Source organism: Scyliorhinus torazame, chromosome 16 (assembly GCF_047496885.1).
Source record: "Scyliorhinus torazame isolate Kashiwa2021f chromosome 16, sScyTor2.1, whole genome shotgun sequence".
Lineage (NCBI taxonomy): Eukaryota > Metazoa > Chordata > Chondrichthyes > Carcharhiniformes > Scyliorhinidae > Scyliorhinus > Scyliorhinus torazame.
In genome coordinates, this window is record NC_092722.1 from 111,499,150 (window position 1) to 111,520,352 (window position 21,203).

The following is a 21,203-nucleotide window of genomic DNA, read 5'->3' on the forward strand; positions in this document are numbered from 1 at the left end:
CTAATTAACTCCGCAGGAAACCCCCTTAATCCAAACAAAACTCCATTAGCCCATGCTTTTACAATGTCTTAATTGCACCTCTGGCTCCCAAACCGTTTCAAACCAGGATTCTGTAAAAACACTACTGCGACAGTCATGCACACACTAACCCAGGCTTTTAACCCTTACTGCACCAATTACATATGAATCAATATATCTGAAAGTCCTGCATCCATCACAGTGGTAACTACTACTTGCATCGCCATGGCAGAGTCTCAGCGTGAAATAGATGATTTAAGCTGTTGTCAATTTTTTTACTACTTTGCCTTTCCAGGGTAATTTAAAGTCAGCTGGCACTTTTCAGGTCTAAAAGTGGCGACCTTTGGCCCATTTGCGTGTTTGTGTGATACACAGCAACCAGTAATCTGACCAGGGAAGACTCTGTTCCGCAGGGTAGCTTCAATGTGCTGTATTTCTGCATAAAATGTGCAAAGTGAGCAAATGACCAAAGCCCTATTTACAACATTGCTGATGAGCCAATCTTATCGTACGTGAGTCTGCACAGATCCCAATGTGTATATTGATCAGTGAAGGTAGGCTTGCATTGGACAGTATTGGAGAAACCGTTATCGGATCTCTCAACTAGCTCATTAAGGACAGGGAGCATGTTAAACTGCTCCATCTCAAAAGTGAATTGGAGCAGATACCCTTACATGTGGCTGCAGATTCAGAGATATCACCTAGGTATCAGGAGTATGCATGGAGTAGGAGGTTGGAGCCCATTCTATTAAAAATACATTTTTCATGGAAACTAATGAGCACTGGACCTAGAGGGGATGTCATGGCTACCCCACCTGTTCTGCATTAAACTGTCATTAAACTGAGCTCAATTATGTGAGGTGCTAAGTTCATAGGTTCAACCAATACAGCTTCAGAAAATGGTGGCCCACTCGCAGCGAGTGTGTACAGCCCACTCGCAGCGAGTGTGTACAGCCCACTCGCAGCGAGTGTGTACAGCCCACTCGCAGCGAGTGTGTACAGCCCACTCGCAGTGAGTGTGTACAGCCCACTGGCAGTGTGTGTGTACAGCCCACTGGCAGTGAGTGTGCACTGCCCACCGACAGTGTGTGTGTACAGCCCATTGGCAATGAGTGTGTACAGCCCACTGGTAGTGAGTGTGTACAGCCCACTGGCAGTGAGTGTGTACAGCCCACTGGCAGTGAGTGTGTACAGCCCACTGGCAGTGAGTGTGTACAGCCCACTGGCAGTGAGTGTGTACAGCCCACTGGCAGTGAGTGTGTACAGCCCACTGGCAGTGAGTGTGTACAGCCCACTGGCAGTGAGTGTGTACAGCCCACTGGCAGTGAGTGTGTACAGCCCACTGGCAGTGAGTGTGTACAGCCCACTGGCAGTGAGTGTGTACAGCCCACTGGCAGTGAGTGTGTACAGCCCACTGGCAGTGAGTGTGTACAGCCCACTGGCAGTGAGTGTGTACAGCCCACTGGCAGTGCGTGTGTACAGCCCACTGGCAGTGAGTGTGTACAGCCCACTGGCAGTGAGTGTGTACAACCCACTGGCAGTGAGTGTGTACAGCCCACTGGCAGTGAGTGTGTACAGCCCACTGGCAGTGAGTGTGTACAGCCGTCTGGCAGTGAATGTGTACAGCCCACTGGCAGTGAGTGTGTACAACCCACTGGCAGTGAGTGTGTACAACCCACTGGCAGTGAGTGTGTACAGCCAAATGGCTGTGTGTGTGCACAGCCCACTGGCAGTGTGTGTGTACAGCCCACTGGCAATGAGTGTGTACAGCCCACTGGCAGTGAGTGTGTACAGCCAAATGGCTGTGTGTGTGCACAGCACACTGGCAGTGCGTGTGTACAGCCCGCCGGCAGTGCGTGTGTAAATCCCACTGGCAGTGCGTGTGTAAAGCTCACTGGCAATGAGTGTGTACAACCCACTGGCAGTGCGTGTGTACAGCCCACTGGCAGTGCGTGTGTACAGCTCACTCCCCAGTGCGTGAGTACAGCCCACTCCCCAGTGCGTGAGTACAGCTCACTCCCCAGTGCGTGAGTACAGCTCACTCCCCAGTGGGTGAGTACAGCCCACTCCCCAGTGGGTGTGTACAGCCCACTCCCCAGTGGGTGCGTACAGCCCACTCCCTAGTGGGTGCGTACAGACTACTGGCAGTGCCTGCGTACAGCCCACTGGAAGTGCGTATGTTCAGCCCACTCCCCCGTGGCTGTGTACAGCCCACTCCCCAGTGGGTGTGTACAGCCCACACCCCAGTGGGTGTGTACAGCCCACTCCCCAGTGCGTGTGTACAGCTCATTCCCCAGTGGGTGTGTACAGCCCACACCCCAGTGCGTGTGTACAGCCCGCTCCCCCGTGGGTGTGTACAGCCCATTCCCCAGTGCGTGTGTACAGCTCACTCCCCAGTGGGTGTGTACAGCCCATTCCCCAGTGCGTGTGTACAGCCCATCCTCCGTGGGTGTGCTCTACTCTTCCATTGTTTGGGTCTTATATTCTGCATTGCAGATTCACCGGAATGATACAAATGCTGAAATGATTAAATTATCCAGACATGTTGCATATTTTGGATTTATTTGTCTCTAAATTTAAGCGGCTGTATTATTCCTTGTGTCTATACAAAGCTCGTAGTCTTACAGTTGAAGAAGATGCGTTATTTCTATGAGTTTGTTCTCTCTCCAGCACTTTGTTCTCTCTCCAGCGCTTATACTATGTTACATCTGAGCTGCCTGTCTGTGTCCTGCTCACCAGCTGCCGTTCCTGTGAAGAGAGACTACTTCCTGATTGTCTATGCATATATACATCTCTGGTGCTCCCTCTAGTGGTTACTTAGTTGTAGTGTATTCACCTTAACCCCTTGTGTATATACAGTGATGCATATCACTGCGGCGATCTGTTTAAGGTGTTTATGTTGATTTGAAGGATTTGATCAGGTGGGTAGAGAACCAATTCCATCCACTGGGGTGAGTCCAGACAAGGGGACAACAGTTAAAACCAGAGCCAGGCCTTGCAGGGGTGTCAAAAAACATTTCTTCACATAAAGGCCCGAGACAATCTGGAGTTCCTGCCCCACTGAGATCAATAGACAATTGTTCGGCAGGGCTGTTAAAGGCTGGGGAACTAAGACAGACAAATGCAGTTAAGGTATCGATCTGCAACGATCTGAGTGAATGATGGAGCCGGATTGAGGGGCTGAATGGCCTCTTCCTGTTCCTGTGTGCCTTGAGCTTAGTGTAAAGTCTGAAGTTTCATTTCTCTGAATGTGGGAAGTATTGGAACAGTAATTAAACATTGATTGGAAAGTTAAAAATGTCAAGTGTTTAAACTAATTACTTCACGGAGTAACAGTAGCTGGCTCTATTTATGTTTTGTTCCCACCTTCGCGGCCGATCATTGCATAAAATGTGGTCTCGAAAATCTAATCCATCTTGCGCTGCATCTGTGCATTAACTTCAATTTGAAAAGAAGCACTGGAGATGTAGATAACCCTTGATCTTCACTTCGGTTGGCCTGAGTCTCACTAACTGCATTGCTGCGTGCCTGGAATGCTCAAGAAGAAACTTCAGCTTCCACAACATGGCTTCAAAGCAAATGGGTTTTGCTTATAAATGAGGATAAAGACGCATTTGATTGAAAGCACCCGTTACATTCACAGCCAGATGTTTCACTGTCGATTAAAAGGAATTTGGATTTACATTAAAATGAGAGAAAATGAACCAGCTGACTCTTCCAACTCACGTGCAAAGGTCATTTTAAGGTTAAAGATTAGCCCCGAATACAATGCCTTTCACACACTGTAGGGCACAAGAACAGGTGACACGGTATTCAAAATATGTTTTAAAAAACCATGATTCATTTTGGCATAATAAGATCACTTGTCCTGACATTATTAAAGAGAAAATCTCTTAAAGTGATTTAATTACTAGATTAAGGGGGAGTGAACGGCACGGTAGCACAGTGGTTAGCACTGTTTCTTCACAGCGCCACGGTCCCAGGTTCGATTCCGACTTGTGTCACTGTCTGTGTGGAGTCGGCACGTTCTCCCTGTGTCTGCGTACGTTTCCTCCGGGTGCTCCAGTTTCCTCCCACAAGTCCCGAAAGACGTGCTGTTAGATAATTTGGACATTCTAAATTCTCCCTCTGTGTACCCGAACAGGTGCCAGAATGTGGCAACTAGGGGTTTTTCACAGTAACTTCATTGCAGTGTTAAAGTAAGCCTACTTGTGACAAGAAAGATTATTATTGTTATTATTATAAATTGATTTAGTTAAGTTTGGTTATTTGAATAGAATTCCTATACTGCTGTCCCGCAAATGTTTTTGGGAAACAATTCCTGCTTGGAATATTCTCCAGGCATATGATGGCAAATGAATTGAAAGGCCCTCTGTCCTGTTCCCACTTGCACTCCAGAAACTGGTGCGAGGCAGAAGAGGCAGCATGGTGGCACAGTGGTTATCACTTCTGCCTCACAGCGCCAGGGGACCTGGTTTGAATTCGGCCTCGGGTGGCTCTATGGAGTTTGCACCTTTTCCCGTGTCTGCATGGGTTTCCTCCGGGTGCTCCGGTTTCCTCCAAAAGTCCAAAGACGTACAGGCTAGGTGGATTGGCCATACCAGTGTCCAAAGATGTGTAGGTTAGGTAACCGGGATAGGGCAGGTTGGAGGGGGAAGTGGGCCCCAGGTAGGGTGCTCTTTTGGAGGGTCAGTACAGACTCGGTCGGCCAAATGGCCTCCTCCCACACTGTATGGATTCTGTGGATTCTATTAATTATTTGCACCCCCTTCTATTCCAGAAGGGCACTTTGTGCCATAACATCCTCCATGGTATCCGCACTGGCAGAACCCTCAGCGATGCCAGTTGCCGGCACAAGAACATCAGAGGGCTGTGCACCCAGGTTTTCCTGCACATTGGCACCAGGTACAGATCAGGGCAAACAGCGTGCCAACTGTGCTCAGGGTGCTCACCAGTGCTGACAAGATAATTCCTAAGTAGGGCAGCACGGTGGCGCAGTGGGAGCACTGAAGTCTCACGGCGCCGATGTCCCAGGTTCGATCCCGGCTCTGGGTCACTGTCCGTGTGGCGTTTGCACGTTCTCCCCGTGTTTGCGTGGGTTTTGCCCCCACAACCCAATGATGTGCAAGCTAGGTGGATTGGCCACACTAAATTGCCCCGTAATTGGAAAAAATGAATTGGGTGCTCTAAATTTTCCAAAAAAAAGATAATTCCTTAGTTTTAAGCATTTCAATAGACACTGGCGATGTCACTTCTGCTTCTTTCACAGATGGTGCCAAATGCTCTGACCCCGCGTTTAATAAGAACGTAAGAACTATGAGCAGGAGAAGGCCATCTGGCCCTTTGAGCCTGATCCACCATTCAATAAGATCATGGCTGAACTTTTTGTGGACTCAGCTCCACTTACCCACTCGCTCACCACAACCTTTAATTCCTTTCCTATTCAAAAATCTATCTATCTTTGCCTTAGAAATATTCAATGAGTAGCCTCAACTGCTTCACTGGGCAGGGAATTCCACAGATTCACAACCCTTTGGGTGAAGAAGTTCCTCCTCAACTCAGTCCCAAATTTCCCTGGTTCTAGTTTCACCTGCCAGTGCAAACAACCTCCCTGCTTCTATCTTATCTATTCCCTTCATAATTTTATATGTTTCTAGAAGATTCTCCCCTTATTCTTCTAAACTCCAATGAGTACAGTCCCAGTCTCCTCAGTTTCTCCTCATAAGCCAATCTTCTCAACTCTGTAATCAACCCAAAGAATTTCTTCTGCACCCCAGTACATCCTTTCTCAAGTAAGGAGACCAAAACTGTACACAGTACTCCAGGTGTGGTCTCACCAGCACCCTATACAGCTGCAACAGAACTTCCCTGTTTTTAAACTCCATCCCTCTCGCAATGAAGCATAAAATTCCATTTGCCTTCTTAATTACCCACTGCACCTGCAAACCAACTGTTTGTGATTCATGCACAAGGACACCCAGGTCCCTCTGCACAGCGGCATGCTGCAATTTTTTACCATTTAAATAATGGCCCACTTTGCTTTTATTCCAACCAAAATGGATGATCTCCCATTTACCAACATTGTATTCCATCTGCCAGACCCTTGCCCACTCACTTAAACTATCTATATCCCTCTGCAGATTTTCAGTGTCCGTTGCACACTTTGCTCTACCACTTATCTTAGTGTTATCTGTGAACTTTGACACATTACACCTGGTCCTCAACTACAGATCATCTATGTAAATTTTAAACAATTGTAGTCCCAACACTCATTCCTGAGGGACACCACTAGCCACTGATCGCCAACCAGAAAAACACCCATTTATCCCCACTCTTTGCTTTCTGTTAGTTAACCAATCCTCTATCCATGCTAATACATTACCTGAAATGCCATGTGCCTTTATCTTATACAGCAGCCTTTTGTGTGGCACCTTGTTGAATGCCTTCTGGAAATCCAGATCCACTACATCCACTGGTATCCCGCTGTCCTCCGCGCTCGTAATGTCCTCAAAGAATTCCAGTAAATTACTTAAACATGACCTGCCTTTAATGAACCCATGCTGCGATTGCCCAGTGGGATATTTTCTATCCAGATGTCTCGCTATTTCTTCCTTGATGATAGATTCAAGCATTTTCCCCACTACAGAAGTTAAGCTAACTGGTCTATAGTTACACGCCTTTTGTCTACCTCCTTTTTTAAACATTGCTGTCACATTTGCTGTTTTCCAATCTGCCGGAACCGTCTCAGAGTCCAGCGAAGTTTGGTAAATTACCACGAGCGCATTTGCTATTTCCCCCGCCATCTCTTTTAGTACCCTGGGATGCATCTCATCAGGGCCAGGAGACTTGTCTACCTTTAACCCCATTAGCTTGCCCAACACTACCTCCTTAGTGATGATCGTTTCTGGGCCCTCATCCGCCATAGCATCCTTGCCATCAATTATTGGCATGCTATTTGTGTTTTCCACTGTGAAGACCGACACAAAATACCTGTTCAATGCCTCGGCCATTTCCTCATTTTCCATTATTAAATCCCCCTTCTCATCTTCTAAAGGACCAATGTTGACGTTAGCCACACTTTTTCGTTTAATATATTTGTAAAACCTTTGCTATCTGCTTTTATATTCTGAGCTAGTTTACTCTCATGATCTATCTTAGTTTTCTTTATAGCTTTTTTTGTGGCTTTCTGTTAACTTTTAAAGATTTCCCAAACCTCTAGTTTCCCACTAATTTTTGCCACTCTGTATGCATTTTCTTTCAATTTGATACCCTCCTTTATTTCCTTAGGTATCCATGACTGATTAACCTTTTTCCTACAGTCCTTCCTTTTCACGGGTATACACTTTGCTGTGCACTGTGAAAAATGTTTTGGAAGTCCTCCACTGTTCCTCAATTGTCCCACAATAAAGTCTTTCATAGAATTATCATAGAATTTACAGTGCAGAAGAAGGCCATTCAGTCCATCAAGTCTGCACCTGCTCTTGGAAAGAGCACCCTACCCAAGCCCACACCTCCACCCTATCCCCATAACCCAGTAACCCCACCCAGCACTAAGGGCAATTTTGGACACTAAGGGCAATTTAGCATGACCAATCCACCTAACCTGCACGTCTTTGGACTGTGGGAGGAAACCGGAGCACCCGGAGGAAACCCACGCATACACGGGGAGAACGTGCAGACTCCGCACAGACAGTGACCCAATGGGGAATCAAACCTGGGACCCTGGAGCTGTGAAGCAATTGTGCTAACCACTATGCTACCGTGCTGGGGTCTTTGCTCCCAGTCTACTTCTCTCCTGTTGGAAACTCGGTCTGGGAGCTGCTTAGTATGGGACGGTCAAAGTAAAGCTCCCACTGAACACCTCTTATCCTGCTGCCTTCCTGATTGATCCAGATTTTAACCTGCTCTTTTCAGCAGGCAAGCAGGACACCAGCAGTAAGCAAGTGGAGCTTTCATTTAAAAATGCAGATTTGGGTCCAATAATGTAATCAGGGCCCACCCACTCTGCACCATCACCTGAACAGGTGCCGGAATGTGGCCACTCGGAGCTTTTCACAGCAACTTCATTGCTGTGTTACTGTAAGCCTACTTGTGACAATAAAAGGTTATTATTGTTCAACTGTTTCGTACACCGAATCCAAAAATTTCAAAATCAGGAGTACTGCAAATGTTGGAATCCCAATCAAGTCACATGGGGCTGGTTTAGCACAGTGGGCTAAACTGCTGGCGTGTAATGCAGAACAATGCCAGCAGCGCGGGTTCAATTCCCGTACCGGCCTCCCCGAACAGGCGCCGGAATGTGGCGACTTGGGGCTTTTCACAGTAACTTAATTGAAGGCTACTTGTGGCAATAAGCGATTATTATTATTATGCTGCATCTTAACCTGAAAGTGTGGAGAGAGCAAACCAGTCACTCTTGGCAAAATTCATTTTTCAGAGAAAGGACGCAGCTTAAGAAACTGACCCAAAAGCTTTACAGACTGACTAAAAGTGACTTTTTTTTCTCCCCTCAATTTGCAGAATGGCTTCACTCCTTTATACATGGCTGCACAGGAGAATCATCTTGAAGTTGTAAAGTTCCTTCTGGACAATGGTGCGAGTCAGAGCATCGCGACTGAGGTAACTTTGCATCTCCATCCTCTCTGTCTTGATCAATATAGCCGCATCATTCTTCAGCGTCACTTAAATACACGGGATCATGGGATACATGGCGTAGAATGAATTTCCTCGGTTGTGTTGCCCTGATGGATCACATGGGACATTTTTAGTTTTATAAACTGTCTGCAAGCACTGCTCCAGTGCCAAGATCCACAATCATCTCCTTCATTCATTCATTCCTTATCTGGTAATTATTATGCTATAGAACGGGTGAGTTAAACCCCACAAGATATCTTAACATCTGTTATTGTAAGCAATGTTATGATTACAGGATCATACAGCACATAGGATTGCCATTTGGCCCATCGTACCTTTGCTCGCTCTTTGAAAGAGCAACCCAATTTATCAAATGATGCAATGCCAATGAATGGGGACGTAGATTTAAACATTGGCACGTGTTATCGGAAGCTTCATGGTGCATGGCTATGTCGCCTTCAAAGGCAAAAAACAGAATTGAGTACTCTTGCTAGGTTAAGGGAAAGGGGGACCGTCCTGACAGCGACTGGCCAGCATCTAGATGCTGGGACCCTCCTCTAACATCCTTACAAAGCTGAGTTAAACCATTGCTGCTACATAGTGAGTTATATAAATTACTGTGAGATTTGTACACGGGTAATTCAATCCAGCAGCTCTATATAGTGTTTGCGTTCCGCACAAGCTCCTCTCTCCCTATTTCATCTAAATAGTATTAGCATAACTGTCTATTCTTTTTTTCATGCCATACTCATCTTAGCCTCAAATTCCACAATCTCATTGCTTTCCTGGTAAGCGAGAGTCCAACACACAAACAGTGTCAGGGACATAATTCTGTCCTTTCTGTTTCTCTCCTGCAGGATGGCTTTACTCCGCTGGCAGTGGCGTTGCAGCAAGGCCACGACCAGGTGGTCTCCCTGCTGCTGGAGAACGACACAAAGGGGAAGGTCCGCCTGCCAGCGCTGCACATTGCTGCCCGCAAGGACGACACCAAAGCTGCTGCACTGCTCCTACAGAATGACCACAATGCTGATGTGGAGTCCAAGGTAAGCCTTGCTCATCATGTGTGTGCTTTGCTGCAAAGCGTTGCTTTCTCTCTCTAACCAGTGCTCTTCCCCCTTTCTAAACTCTCTTTAACCTGTGGCACCCTCTCTCTCTCTAACCTGTGGTTCCCTCTCTCTAACCTGTGGTGCTCTTGCTCTCTCTAACTTATGGCTCTCTGTCACTCTCTAACCTATACTTCTCTTTCTCTCTAACCTATGGTGCTTTCTCTCTCTCAAACCCGTGGCTCTCTCTTTCTAACCACTCTGTCTCTCCCTCCCAACCTCTCGAACCTGTGGCTCTCTTTCTCTAACCTGTGGCTCTCTCTCTAACCTGTGGTGCTTTCTCTGTCTCAAACCCATGGCTCTCTCTCTTTCTAACCTCTCTGTCTCTCCCTCCCTCTCTAACCTGTGGCTCTCTATCTTTTTCTAAAAAAAAAATTTTGATTCTCCTCCATTTTCACATTTTCTCCCAAATTTACACCCAGCAATAAACAATAATCAGTAACGAATGTAATGTCAATTTCCATATCAATAACAACGATCCCATCCTCCCACCAAACCCCAGACATTGGCCCGCATGTTAGCATAAACAAATGACAAAAAGGAATCCGGAATCACCCATAGTCACCATTAACACAAACAGTCCCCCCCCCCCCCCCGCAACCACCCCAGCGCCCCCCCCCCCCCCCCCCCCCCTAATGTTCGATGTGATCCAATTCTCGAAAGTGCGTAATGAAATGAAAATGAAAATCGCTTATTATCACAAGTAGGTTTCAGTGAAGTTACTGTGAAAAGCCCCTAGTCACCAAATTCTGGCGCCTGTTCGGGGAGGCTGGTACAGGAATTGAACCGTGCTGCTGGCCTGCCTTGGTCTGCTATAAAAGCCAGCTATTTAGCCCAGTGTGCTAAACCAGCCCCTATAATTAATAATGCCCATGAATTGTAGAACCCCTCCATCCTTCCCCTCATTTCAAATTTGACCTTTCCAAGCATCAAGAATTCCAGCAGGTCCTCCCGCCACGCCAGGGCACAGGGTGGAGAGGTTGACCTCCACCCTAACAGGATCTGCCTTCGGGCGATCAACGTGGCGAAGTCTACATCTACCTCCGCGCCTGTTTCCAACCCCGGCTAGTCCGACACCCGGAATATGGCCTCCCGAGGGCTCGCATACAATTTCACGTGCACCACTTTAGAGATTACCCTAAACACCACCTTCCAGTAATCCTCCAGCTTTGGACACGACCAAAACATATGAACGTGGTCTGCGCCCCCCCCCCCCCCCCGCAACGTTCACACACATCTTCTACCTCCTCAAAGAGCCGGCTCATCCTCGCCCTCGTGAGGTGCGCTCTATATGCCATCTTCAGCTGTATCAGCCCCAACCTCGCACACGGGGTAGAGGCATTCACTCTCCAGAGCACCTCACACCAGAACCCCTCCTCCATACCCTCTCCAAACTCTTCCACTTTGCCTTGATCCCTTCTAGCGGCGCCTTCTCCTCCAAAATAGCCCCGTAAACCGCCGATACTGCCCCCTTCTCCAGTCCCCTTGTCGTCAGCACCTCCTCCAGCAATATGGAGGCCGGCACCACCGGGAAGCTCTATCTTCTTTCTGGCAAAGTCTCGAACCTGCATGTATCTAAACATTTCCCCCTGCTCCAGCCCATACTTCGCCTCTAGCTCCTTCAATCCCGCAAAACGACCCCCAAGAAACAAATCTTTTAGTGTCCTAATTCCTTTCTCCTCCCATCTCCGAAAATCTCCATCCCACTTTCCTGGCTCAAACCTATGGTTCCCCCGAATCGGCATTTCCCTTGACCCTGCCCCCAACCCGAAGTGCTGTCGAAACTCCCTCCAAATTCTCAATGAAGCTATAACTACTGGACTCCCTGAGTATTTCCCCGGGCCGTCGGGAGCGGCGCTGTCGCTCGCGCCTTCAATCCCGACCACCTACCCAAACTCTCCTCCATTCTGACCCATTGGGAGTCAACCCCTCTGACCCAGCTCTGCACCTTCTCCACATTCGCCGCCCAGTAATAATACATCAGGTTCGGAAGACCCAAACCCCCTGCCTGCCTTCCTCTCTGTAGCAGCACCTTTTAAATTCTGGCCACCTTCCCTCCTCATATGAACGAGGTAATCATCCCTTCAATCTCTCTAAAAAATGTCTTTGGCAGGAAAATCGGCAGGTATTGAAAAATAAACAGGAATCGCGGCAGCACATTCATTTTAACCGCCTGTACCCGACTCGCCAGTGACAGAGGGAGACCATCCCACCTTGCCAGATCAGCTTTCACCCTCCCCACCAAACTAGAAATGTTGTACCTACGAGTTCCCCTCAATTCTGAACAACCTGCACCCCCAGGTATCTAAAGTGAGTCCCTGCCCTACGGAATGGCAGCCCCCCCACCCCTGGCCAAGACGCCTCTCTCCCTCTCTCTAACTTATGGTTCTCTCTCTCTCTAACCTGTAGTGCTCTTGCTCTCTCTAACATGGCTCTCTGTCACTCTCTAACCTATAGTTCTCTCTCTCTCTCTCTAACCTGTGGTGCTTTTGCTCTCTCAAACCCATGGCTCTCTCTCTTTCTAACCTGTCTGTCTCACCCTCCCTCCCTGTCTAATCTGTGGCTCTCTCTCTCTTTCTCTCTCTGTCTCTATAATTAATGGTGCACTCTTTCTCTCTCTAACCGGTGGCACTCTCTCTCTCTTTCTCTAACCTATGGTTCTTTCTTTCACTCTCTCTAACCTGTGGCTCGTTCTTCTCTCTAACCTGTTGCTCTCTCTCTAATCTCTGATTCTCTCTCCCTAACCTGTGGCTCTATCTCTACCGTGTGCCTCTCCCTCTTTAACCTATGGTTTTCTCTCTCCCTCTAACTAACTCGTGGCACGTTCGTGTTCCCTCTCTCTCCCTAACCCGTGGCTCTCTCTAACCTATGGTATGCTCTATATCTCTTTCTCGTGCTGCTCTCTCTCACCTTTCTCTCTCTCACCTCTCTCTCTCTCTCTCTCTCTCTCTTTCTCTCTCACCTTTCTCTCGCCTCTCTCTCTCTCGCCTCCCTATCTTTCTCTCGCCTCTCTCTCTCACCTCTCTCACCTCTTTCTCTCGCCTCTCTTTCTCTATCGCCTCTCTCTCTCTCTCGCCTCTCTCTCGCTTCTCTCTCTCTCCCTCTCTCTCTCTCTTCCTCTCTCTCTAACCCATGGCTGGTTCTCTCAAACATGTGGTGCTCTCTCTCCCAAACCTATGGCTGGCTCTCTCAAATTCATGGCGCTCTCTCTAACCTGTGGCTCTCTCTCGCTTTAACCTATGGTTCTCATTCTCTCTCTCTCTCTAGCCCATGTCGCTCCCTCTTACTCTCTACCCCATGGCTCTCACTCTTTCTCTCATCTGTGGCTCTCACTCTCTCCCTCTCTCTCTCCTTCACTCACACAAACCTGTGGCTCTCGCTCTCTCTCTCTCACCTGTGGCACTCTCTCTAACCTGTGGTGCTCTCTCTCTCTCTTGCTCTCTCTCTCCTCTCTGTCTCTAACCTGTGGCTCTCTCTCTCGCGCTCTCACCTGTGGCACTCTCTCTAACCTGTGGTGCTCTCTCTCGCTCTCTCTCTTGCTCTCTCTCTCTCCTCTCTGTCTCTAACCTGTAGCGCTTTCTCTCTCTCTCAAACCCAGAATCACAGAATAATACAATGCAGAAGAGGCCATTGAGGCCCACTGAGTCTGCACCGACGTATGAAAGACACCTGACCTGCTTACCTAATCTTATTTACTTGTGGCACACGCTCTCTTCCTCTAACCTGTGGCTCTCTCTGTTTCTTTCTCTCTCTCCCCCTCTCTCTCCCTGTCTCTCCCTCTCTTTCTAACCCATGGCTCTCTCTCTCAAATCCAGAATCAGAGAATAATACTGTGCAGAAGAGGCCCTTCGGCCCATCAAGTCTGCACCGACGCATGAAAGAAACCTGACCTGCCAACCTAATCTCATTGGCCAGCACTTGGCCCATAGCCCATGGCGCACAGCGCTCTCTCTCTCTCTCTCTCTCTAACCCGTGGCTCTCTCACTCTAACCTGTGTGTCTCTCTCTCACTCTAACCTGTGTGTGTCTCTCTCACTCTAACCTGTGCGTGTCTCTCTCCCTCTAAACTGTGGCTCTCTCTGTTTCTTTCTCTCCCTCTAATCTGTGGCCCACTCACAATTGTGTTGGTCAAGTGGAGGAGCAAAGCAAACACCAAAACTGGTGAGGCTGTTTTATTCTCCATTTATTTTTTGGCCGTCTGGTACGTTTTAACTAGGGTTGCCTATCCAGCAAAATTGAACTGGTGTCTTCAGGAATTGAAGATCAATCTCCGGAACACCGGTGCGAGTGACACTGGAAGCAAACTATCAGGGTATTAAAAACCATTTTATTTTTGTTGTTCCGAGCATCCACTTAGGTAACAAAATGTCTGTACATTTTCCAATTGGCTAGAGAAGCCATTGTCCTGCCAGGATGGATATGATTGGTGACAAATGAGCTAGTGGGTGGCTGGAGGGGGGGAGCTCATGTGATGGAACCTCCAGGAATGTGCCCAACCAGAGTTGGCAACTCCATCTGGAGCTGAACCAAAGTAAAACTTTTGCAAATTCTTTTTGTTTTCCAGGGGTGTCCGTGATTGCTTTCCTTTTCGAGAATTGTGTTCAGACATTTTCATTTGTGAGGATACATTTCAGCTCATGTGGAATTGGCGTGCCAGGAATCTTTTTCCCTTCAGCCCCTCCCCAAATTGGGTCCTTTACTTTCCCCCTCTCCTTTCGTTCTGTTGCTGTCTCTACTTCCCATTTGGCTTGGATCACTGCTTTGTTTTCTGTTCATCATCGCAGGGTTTTAGGGACTCGCATCATCCGTTGGTGAACTAATCCTTCATTTTTCTTTCCCTTCTTTCCTCTGCCCAATGTGCTATCGTAGATGATGGTGAATAGGACCACAGAGGTATATATATGTTATATGCCACGTCACTCATAACCTTCGTGCTGCTGCTGCATCATCTCTTTTTGTTGAAATATTTTCTGGCTATGCTTCCTTTTTTTTGTTGGTTTGGAGAGTTTAATGGCTTCCAATAACGTAGCATGTCCGAAACCAGAGAAGTAGATCGAACCCCAGGGCTTTCTGCAGTTGGACCTGGGAGCTTTCGGCCCAGAATATTCGCCTCCCATTCCTCCTTCTGTTGCCCTTTTCTGAGTTGCCAAAGGTGGTTAACCTCCCGCCTCTCGTTTATTTTGATCAGAATGCAAACCCGATTGTGCTCGGAAGAGCTGACTGGGGGTGGCTCTTGCTTGGGTTGCGATGTGATAAATATACTGAGAACTGCAGACAGCCCTGATCGAGCGTGCATCCAAGGTTGACTTCTTAGGCTGCTGCATGACACTTACCCTGCAAGTGTCAGCAAAGAAGGGCTTCGAGAGCCTTTTTAAAAAATAAGAAAACGCAGACACATCTCTTAAAATACAGTATCTTCATCCCCCTCCCCACACCCCCCTCCTCCTCCCTGCCCCACAGTAAGCATGGCTATGAAACTTGCTGAACGTTTTTGCAAATGCGCCTAGTGACTCCAGGACTCCGGTAGTGCGGAGCCCGAATTATTAGTTGCATGCTCTTAATCACTCAAACTCGAGATGACGAGCCGTGTCTGAACACTGCACAAAGATGGAGATGAGCTACCTGCCAAATGGGACTGCGCCCAAATGTGTCGGATTGCTAAGAACAATTGGTGCTGGATTTGGCCTGGTTTCTGGAAAAAGGGAATGTCCGTTTTATCGGTCCGAGTACTTGGCGATTCAGAAACCTCTGGCCAAGCATGGTTACGTGCACAAGTCACTTAGATCTCCACCCTGTTCTCTTGACCACTCCCGTAAAGGGGATGTGCGTTGTCCCATACTTCTGGCTGGGGAGACAGCAAGCCACAATTGAGAGTAATGCAGGCTTTGTTAATGCTGGTGGCTGCCACAGAATCCCGTGGAACTGGATAATAATGTGGCTGCCAGTTATGTATGCTGTTGATGGCTGCAGCAGATAACTCTGTTGAATGGGAAATAGCCTCCACCATGGCGAACTACTGGTCACTTTGTGCTAAAAACTCACCTCTCAAAATGGGATGGCATGTACCCTGTAAGCATGCTTGGGCCCACGGGCAAGTGATGAATTTTAACTGTGTGGTTTGATTTCTACTATAAGATCCAATAACTGGATCACACTCATTGCTTTTATTCATATTACAAAATTCAAGGTGTACGATCCCACTGATTCGAAAGCCACTTTCTAATTTACAAACTTACAAAGGGCTTGATACGGTGATTTATATTGCAGATTTTACCTTAATATTTCAATTTGCATATATTTAATGCAAGATTTTGTCTACCCTCCCAGTACAGTAAGGTAACCAAGCTGGTTTGAAACTCAGGACGTGACCATGCTGATAAAGGGGGTTAAAGTCCATGCAAAGTTGTTGAAGGTGCTTTGCTTGTAATGGTAAGGGATGAGCCAGTGTTAGTGTAAAGAACTGCTGGTAGATGGAGCCCAAGCCTCATAGCCAGCTGCATTTCCAGTCGAAAGTTTGTAAGTGACCTATTTTAAGCCAGCTAACTGCTGATGGGTTTTGGAGATAACACTTTCGAGTTACTGGGGGTAATCATGACGTTGGGTGTGATTAATTCAGCTGCCTCTTACACACACCTCTTAATTTTGGTTGACGTCTAGGTTCTGTTGCAACTCTGAAAAGGGTCTCTTGCAAATCAGTTCATTGGCCGAGATTTGGAGATGGGGTGGGTGATAAATTATTATTTTTTAAGCCCATTTATGAAATTCTGCCTTCCTCCGGGAGAACCCTAACATTGACCCTCTTCAGGCAAACTTTATTTTCTCGAGACTGAGAAACCCAGCCATGTCACTAACCCAGGTCTCTGCACTCGGGGGCTTCGAGTCCCTCCACATTAAAAGTATCCGTCTCCGGGCTACCAGGGAGGCAAAGGCCAAGACGTCGGCCTCTTTTGCCCCCTGAACTCCCGGATCTTCCGACACTCCAAAGATCGCTACCTCCGGACTCGGCACCTCCCGTGTTTTTAGTGCCGTGGACATTGCCTCCGCAAAATCCTGCCAAAACCGTCTAAGCTTCGGGCATGCCCAAAACATGTGGACATGATTTGTTGGTCTTCCCGCGCACCTATCCTCAACCCCGAAGAACTTACTCATCCTAGCCGCTGTCATGTGTGCCCGGTGGACTACCTTAAATTGTATCAGGCTAAGCCTGGCGCATGATGAGGAGGTATTAACCCTGCTTAGGGTATCCGCCCATAGCCCCGCATCTATCTATCCTCCTAGCTCATCCTCCCACTAGCCCTTAAGCTCCTCCACCGGGGTTTCCTCCGGCTCTGAAAGCTCCTGGTAAATATCCGATACCTTCCCCTCTCCCACCCAGGTACTGGAAACTACTCTATCCTGTATCCCCCGTGGCGGCAGCAGCAGCAAGGTTGGCACCTGTTTTCTCAGGAAGTCTCGCACCTGCAAATACCTAAAACCATTCCCTGCTGGCAATTTAAATTTATCCTCTAAAGCTTTCAAGCTGGGAAAGCTCCCATCTATAAATAGATCCCCCACCCTTCTAACTCCTGCCCTCTGTCAACTCCGGAACCGCCATCTCGCCTACCTGGTACAAACCTGTGGTTGTTATAAATCGGGGTCCAAATCGATGCTCCGTCCACTCTCTTATATCTCCTCCATTGCCCCCAGATCCTCAGAGCCGTCATTACCACCGGACCTGTGGAGTACCAGTCTGTGGAATTGAACACAATTAGCACTTGCGTTTGGCAGCCTAGTTTGCCGATGGAACCTTCTGTAATTGGTCATTTGGTGTGAATTTATATTCCTATTAATATACTGTCAGAGTCAGCGGAGGTCTTGTTAAACTTGTTAAACCACCGTCCCAAATAAAGGTTGTACTTCCAGCTCCTTTGCTTTGTGCAAACATCTCCTTCACAGATGTTTCCAGAGATGGTTAAACACACATAATCCTCCTGTGAGGCTGGGAGATCTGCCGGGTAGTGTATCTTCACTGTTGGAAGGGGACAGGGTGAATCCTCACAGATGTGTGGCAACTGCAGGTTAGGACTCGAGTGCTGGCTGCATCGCAGCCCTGCAGACACCTCCTTCGCCTTGGGTTTCTGAGCGCACTTGACCGGCTGACATCGAAAATAAGCGCAGATCGCTCGTGTAGCAATAACAAACCAAAGTCTGGAGTGAGGATGTGGCATTGCTCAGTTCTGTCTCCGGGGCCTCAGTGCACAGGCTCCACTAACCAGCAACTGCTTAAAAGCCTTTGGTGAAATGGAATGCCTTTGAGGCTGGTGTGCATAATGCAAGCAAAATTGAAAGCTCAAAATCTTTTCTTTCTTTCAGAGCGGTTTTACCCCTCTCCATATAGCTGCTCACTATGGGAATATAAATGTAGCAACGCTGTTACTGAATCGAGGTGCTGCTGGAGATTTCACAGCCAGGGTAAGAACCTGAATTGTGATTTGACTTCTTCCGATGAACACTTTATTACGTTTCCCCCTGTGCTTCCTTAATATTCCCCCTTGCAGGTCTCGAGTCGAAAATCTGCCCAATGCAAACATGAAAGTGGTGTTTGTCTGAACTTGAGATTTAGTGTCATGTGTTTTGAAAGGAACCTTGTGTGAAATTATGCCATTTGTTGAAGTTCCGGTACAAATACTGTAGTGTCGCTCACGGTCAGTTGATGAGTGTCACTTCTTTCAAACATAAAATGACGACAGAATTGAGAGGGTGGTTTTCAGGAATTCACTCCACCTGGAGGCCGGATCCTGCCCCTACTCTGACGAGTGAACATATTGAGTGGAAAATGTCCGCAAAGCATTTTACAGTGCAAATTTTACAACTGGCAAAGGTGAAACAAAAGCGTGACAAATAGTGTGGCATAACAAGATGAAGCGAGCATGCAGTAACTGAGTGCCTCATTCAGCTGCTGTGGGATACAGTATGTGGAAATCAGGGGCACCTTGTGGCCAGGGTAGAGTGCTTGGACTGACTTTGGACCCACGTTCTCTCAACTCTCCACCACTGGAGGTTTCCCTCACCTCATGTCTGGATCTGTTTGAGATGAGCTCGCCCTGCTCTGTGAACGTCACTGGGAATCTGCTTCAAACGCAAAGTTTTCACAAATTGGTTGAATCAATCATTAAAAAAATTTTTTTTTAGAGTACCCAATTATTATTTTTTTTAGAATTAAGGGGCAATTTAGCGTGGCCAATCCACCTAATCTGCACATCTTTGGGTTGTGGGGGTGAAACCCACGCAGACATGGGGAGAATGTGCAAACTCCACACGGACAGTGACCCAGGGCCGGGATGGTTGAATCAATCATATCTCTGCCCTGAAACCACAGTATCCCCATTGAAAGGGTACAGTTGAACGAGTCACTTGAAGTAATAGGTGAATTGCACATCGGACTGGCGAGGGCCACAATCTAAATCATAGAATCTCTACAGCGCAGAAGGAGACCAATCAGCCAATAGAGTCTGCACTTATCCTCTGAAAGAGCACCCTACCTAGGCCCATTTCCCCACAACCATACCTAACCTTTGGACACAAAAGGGCAATTTAGCATGAACAATCCACCTAACTTGCACATCTTTTGCCACTTGTGGGAGGAAACGGGAGCACCGGAGGAAACCCACGCAGACATGGGGAGAATGTGGAAACTCCACACAGACAGTGACGCACAGTCGGAATCGAACCCGGACCCCTGGCGCTGGGAGGCAGCAGTGATAACCACTGTGCACCTTGCCGCCCATATTTAAAGATTTGGATTACTGCCGTATCTGAGTGTTTAACCCCATTCTGACCTCATAGCCGACAATGTGTCATACATGTCTTGTGTTTATTAATGCTCTTCTTCCACTGAGAGGTAGTGGTTGGCAGTGGGGCTAGGCAGATAGGGGAATACTTTCCGTAGGTGTTTAAAGGAAAAGGGGCGGTAAACCCATATCTTTACCCATTCGCAGGCTGTATGCAAAGCCAGTGTTTATTGCCCATACATTCCCCCTGAGCTGGTGGTGGTTGACTGCTTTCTTGAACCATTAATTACAGTTTTACTACAACCAAATTAGTTGAACTTCCCAGGGCAGTTAATAGGCAACCACACTGGTTTCGGACAGGAGTCATATATCAGCCTGACAGGCAAGCACCGCCTAAAAAATGTTAGTACCCAGCTGGCTTTTAACAATCGTGATAGCTCCAAGGCCACTTTTACTGATACCGACTGTTTTAATTTCCAATTTTTCTAAACAAAAAACCCAGAAAATTGATTGGAAGTGGTAGGCTTTGACTCGCATTTACTGGATATCTTTGCAGAGATTGAAAAACTGCAAGTAGAGAGAATGGTACAATTGCAGTGCTGTGAGGTTGAATCACTAGTATGTTAAGTGCTGTCTTGGCCAGGAGGGGAGAGGGCCATGTCATGATATTCAAACATACACATCATGATAGACACACCACAGACAAATCAGAACACACAACACCACAACCAATCACAGACAAAGACAGGGACAGTATAAAAGGACAAACACGACACCTGGTGGACAGTAGATCTGGGGACAAGGACAAGGACAAGACCTGTTTTAACATCACAGACAGGGAGTCTCCACGTGCAGAGTATCAAGACAAAACTGTATATAGTAAGTTTGAATAAAACAGCGTTGTACCAAATACAACTGTGTTGGCTCATCTGTGTGTCAGAACGCCCAACACCACATGGTACAGGAGTGGATCGATACCTGCCGACAAACCTGCCATTCTGGACATGGACCTCACCAATAAACCGCAGCCGTTGCAAGTCGCGGGGAACCTTGGTACCAATTGGAAGCTCTTCAAGCAGCGATTCGACCTGTACATCCGAGCCAACGAGAAACAGAGTGCCTCGGATGAAACAAAGATTGCAATGCTCCTCTCCTACGCAGGTCAGCACGCCATCGATGTCTTCGACTCACTGGTGTTAGAAGAAGGTGAAAACCAATCCAAGTATGACACAGTCATCCTCAAGCTAGACCAGCACTTTAATGTTGAAGTGAATGAAAGTTTTGAAAGATATCTCTTTCAGCAACGCCTGCGGGGTAAGGAGGAGCTTTTTCAACCCTTTTTGACGCACCTCCGAATTCTAGCGCAGTCCTGCGGTTACGGCAACACCTCAGAGTCCATGATCAGGGACCAGATTGTTTTTGGCGTTGCCTCCAGTGGCCTACGCCAGCAGCTTCTTAAAATCAAAAGCCTCACCTTAGCGTCTGCAGTGGAAGCCTGTGTCCTCCACGAGAATGCAACCAGCCGTTTTGCCCGATTTCAGGCGTCCGAATTGGCACGGAGGGGGTCCCCAGCCATCGAATCGGCAAGCCAGGCTGCCCACGACGCCGAACGCATCCAGGCCATCGATTATCTCCCGACCCGCGGCCCCGACGAGAGCGGCCGCTTTTCGCGGTCTCCC

The 21,203-nt window shown here is 47.7% G+C and overlaps 1 protein-coding gene and 1 long non-coding RNA gene across 47 annotated transcripts in view; one reads left to right on the forward strand and one right to left on the reverse strand.

Moving 5' to 3' along the window:
* Positions 1 to 21,203, forward strand: part of ank3b (ankyrin 3b) — a 1,101,178-nt gene that overhangs the window by 801,814 nt on the left and 278,161 nt on the right. For 36 of the 46 annotated variants that reach the window (XM_072478848.1, XM_072478844.1, XM_072478845.1 and 33 more), the window contains exons 5-8: positions 8,539 to 8,637; positions 9,510 to 9,695; positions 14,624 to 14,647; positions 18,107 to 18,205. In XM_072478848.1, coding sequence (XP_072334949.1) covers positions 8,539 to 8,637; positions 9,510 to 9,695; positions 14,624 to 14,647; positions 18,107 to 18,205 — 408 coding nt within the window. The remainder of the gene's footprint in view (positions 1 to 8,538; positions 8,638 to 9,509; positions 9,696 to 14,623; positions 14,648 to 18,106; positions 18,206 to 21,203) is intronic. The other 10 variants (XM_072478842.1, XM_072478856.1, XM_072478854.1 and 7 more) reach the window with 1 other exon arrangement.
* The window catches only part of LOC140392997 (uncharacterized), a 113,381-nt gene continuing 109,556 nt past the window's right edge, over positions 17,379 to 21,203 (reverse strand). The window contains exon 4 of the long non-coding RNA XR_011935465.1: positions 17,379 to 17,483. This is a non-coding gene — a long non-coding RNA (uncharacterized lncRNA). The remainder of the gene's footprint in view (positions 17,484 to 21,203) is intronic.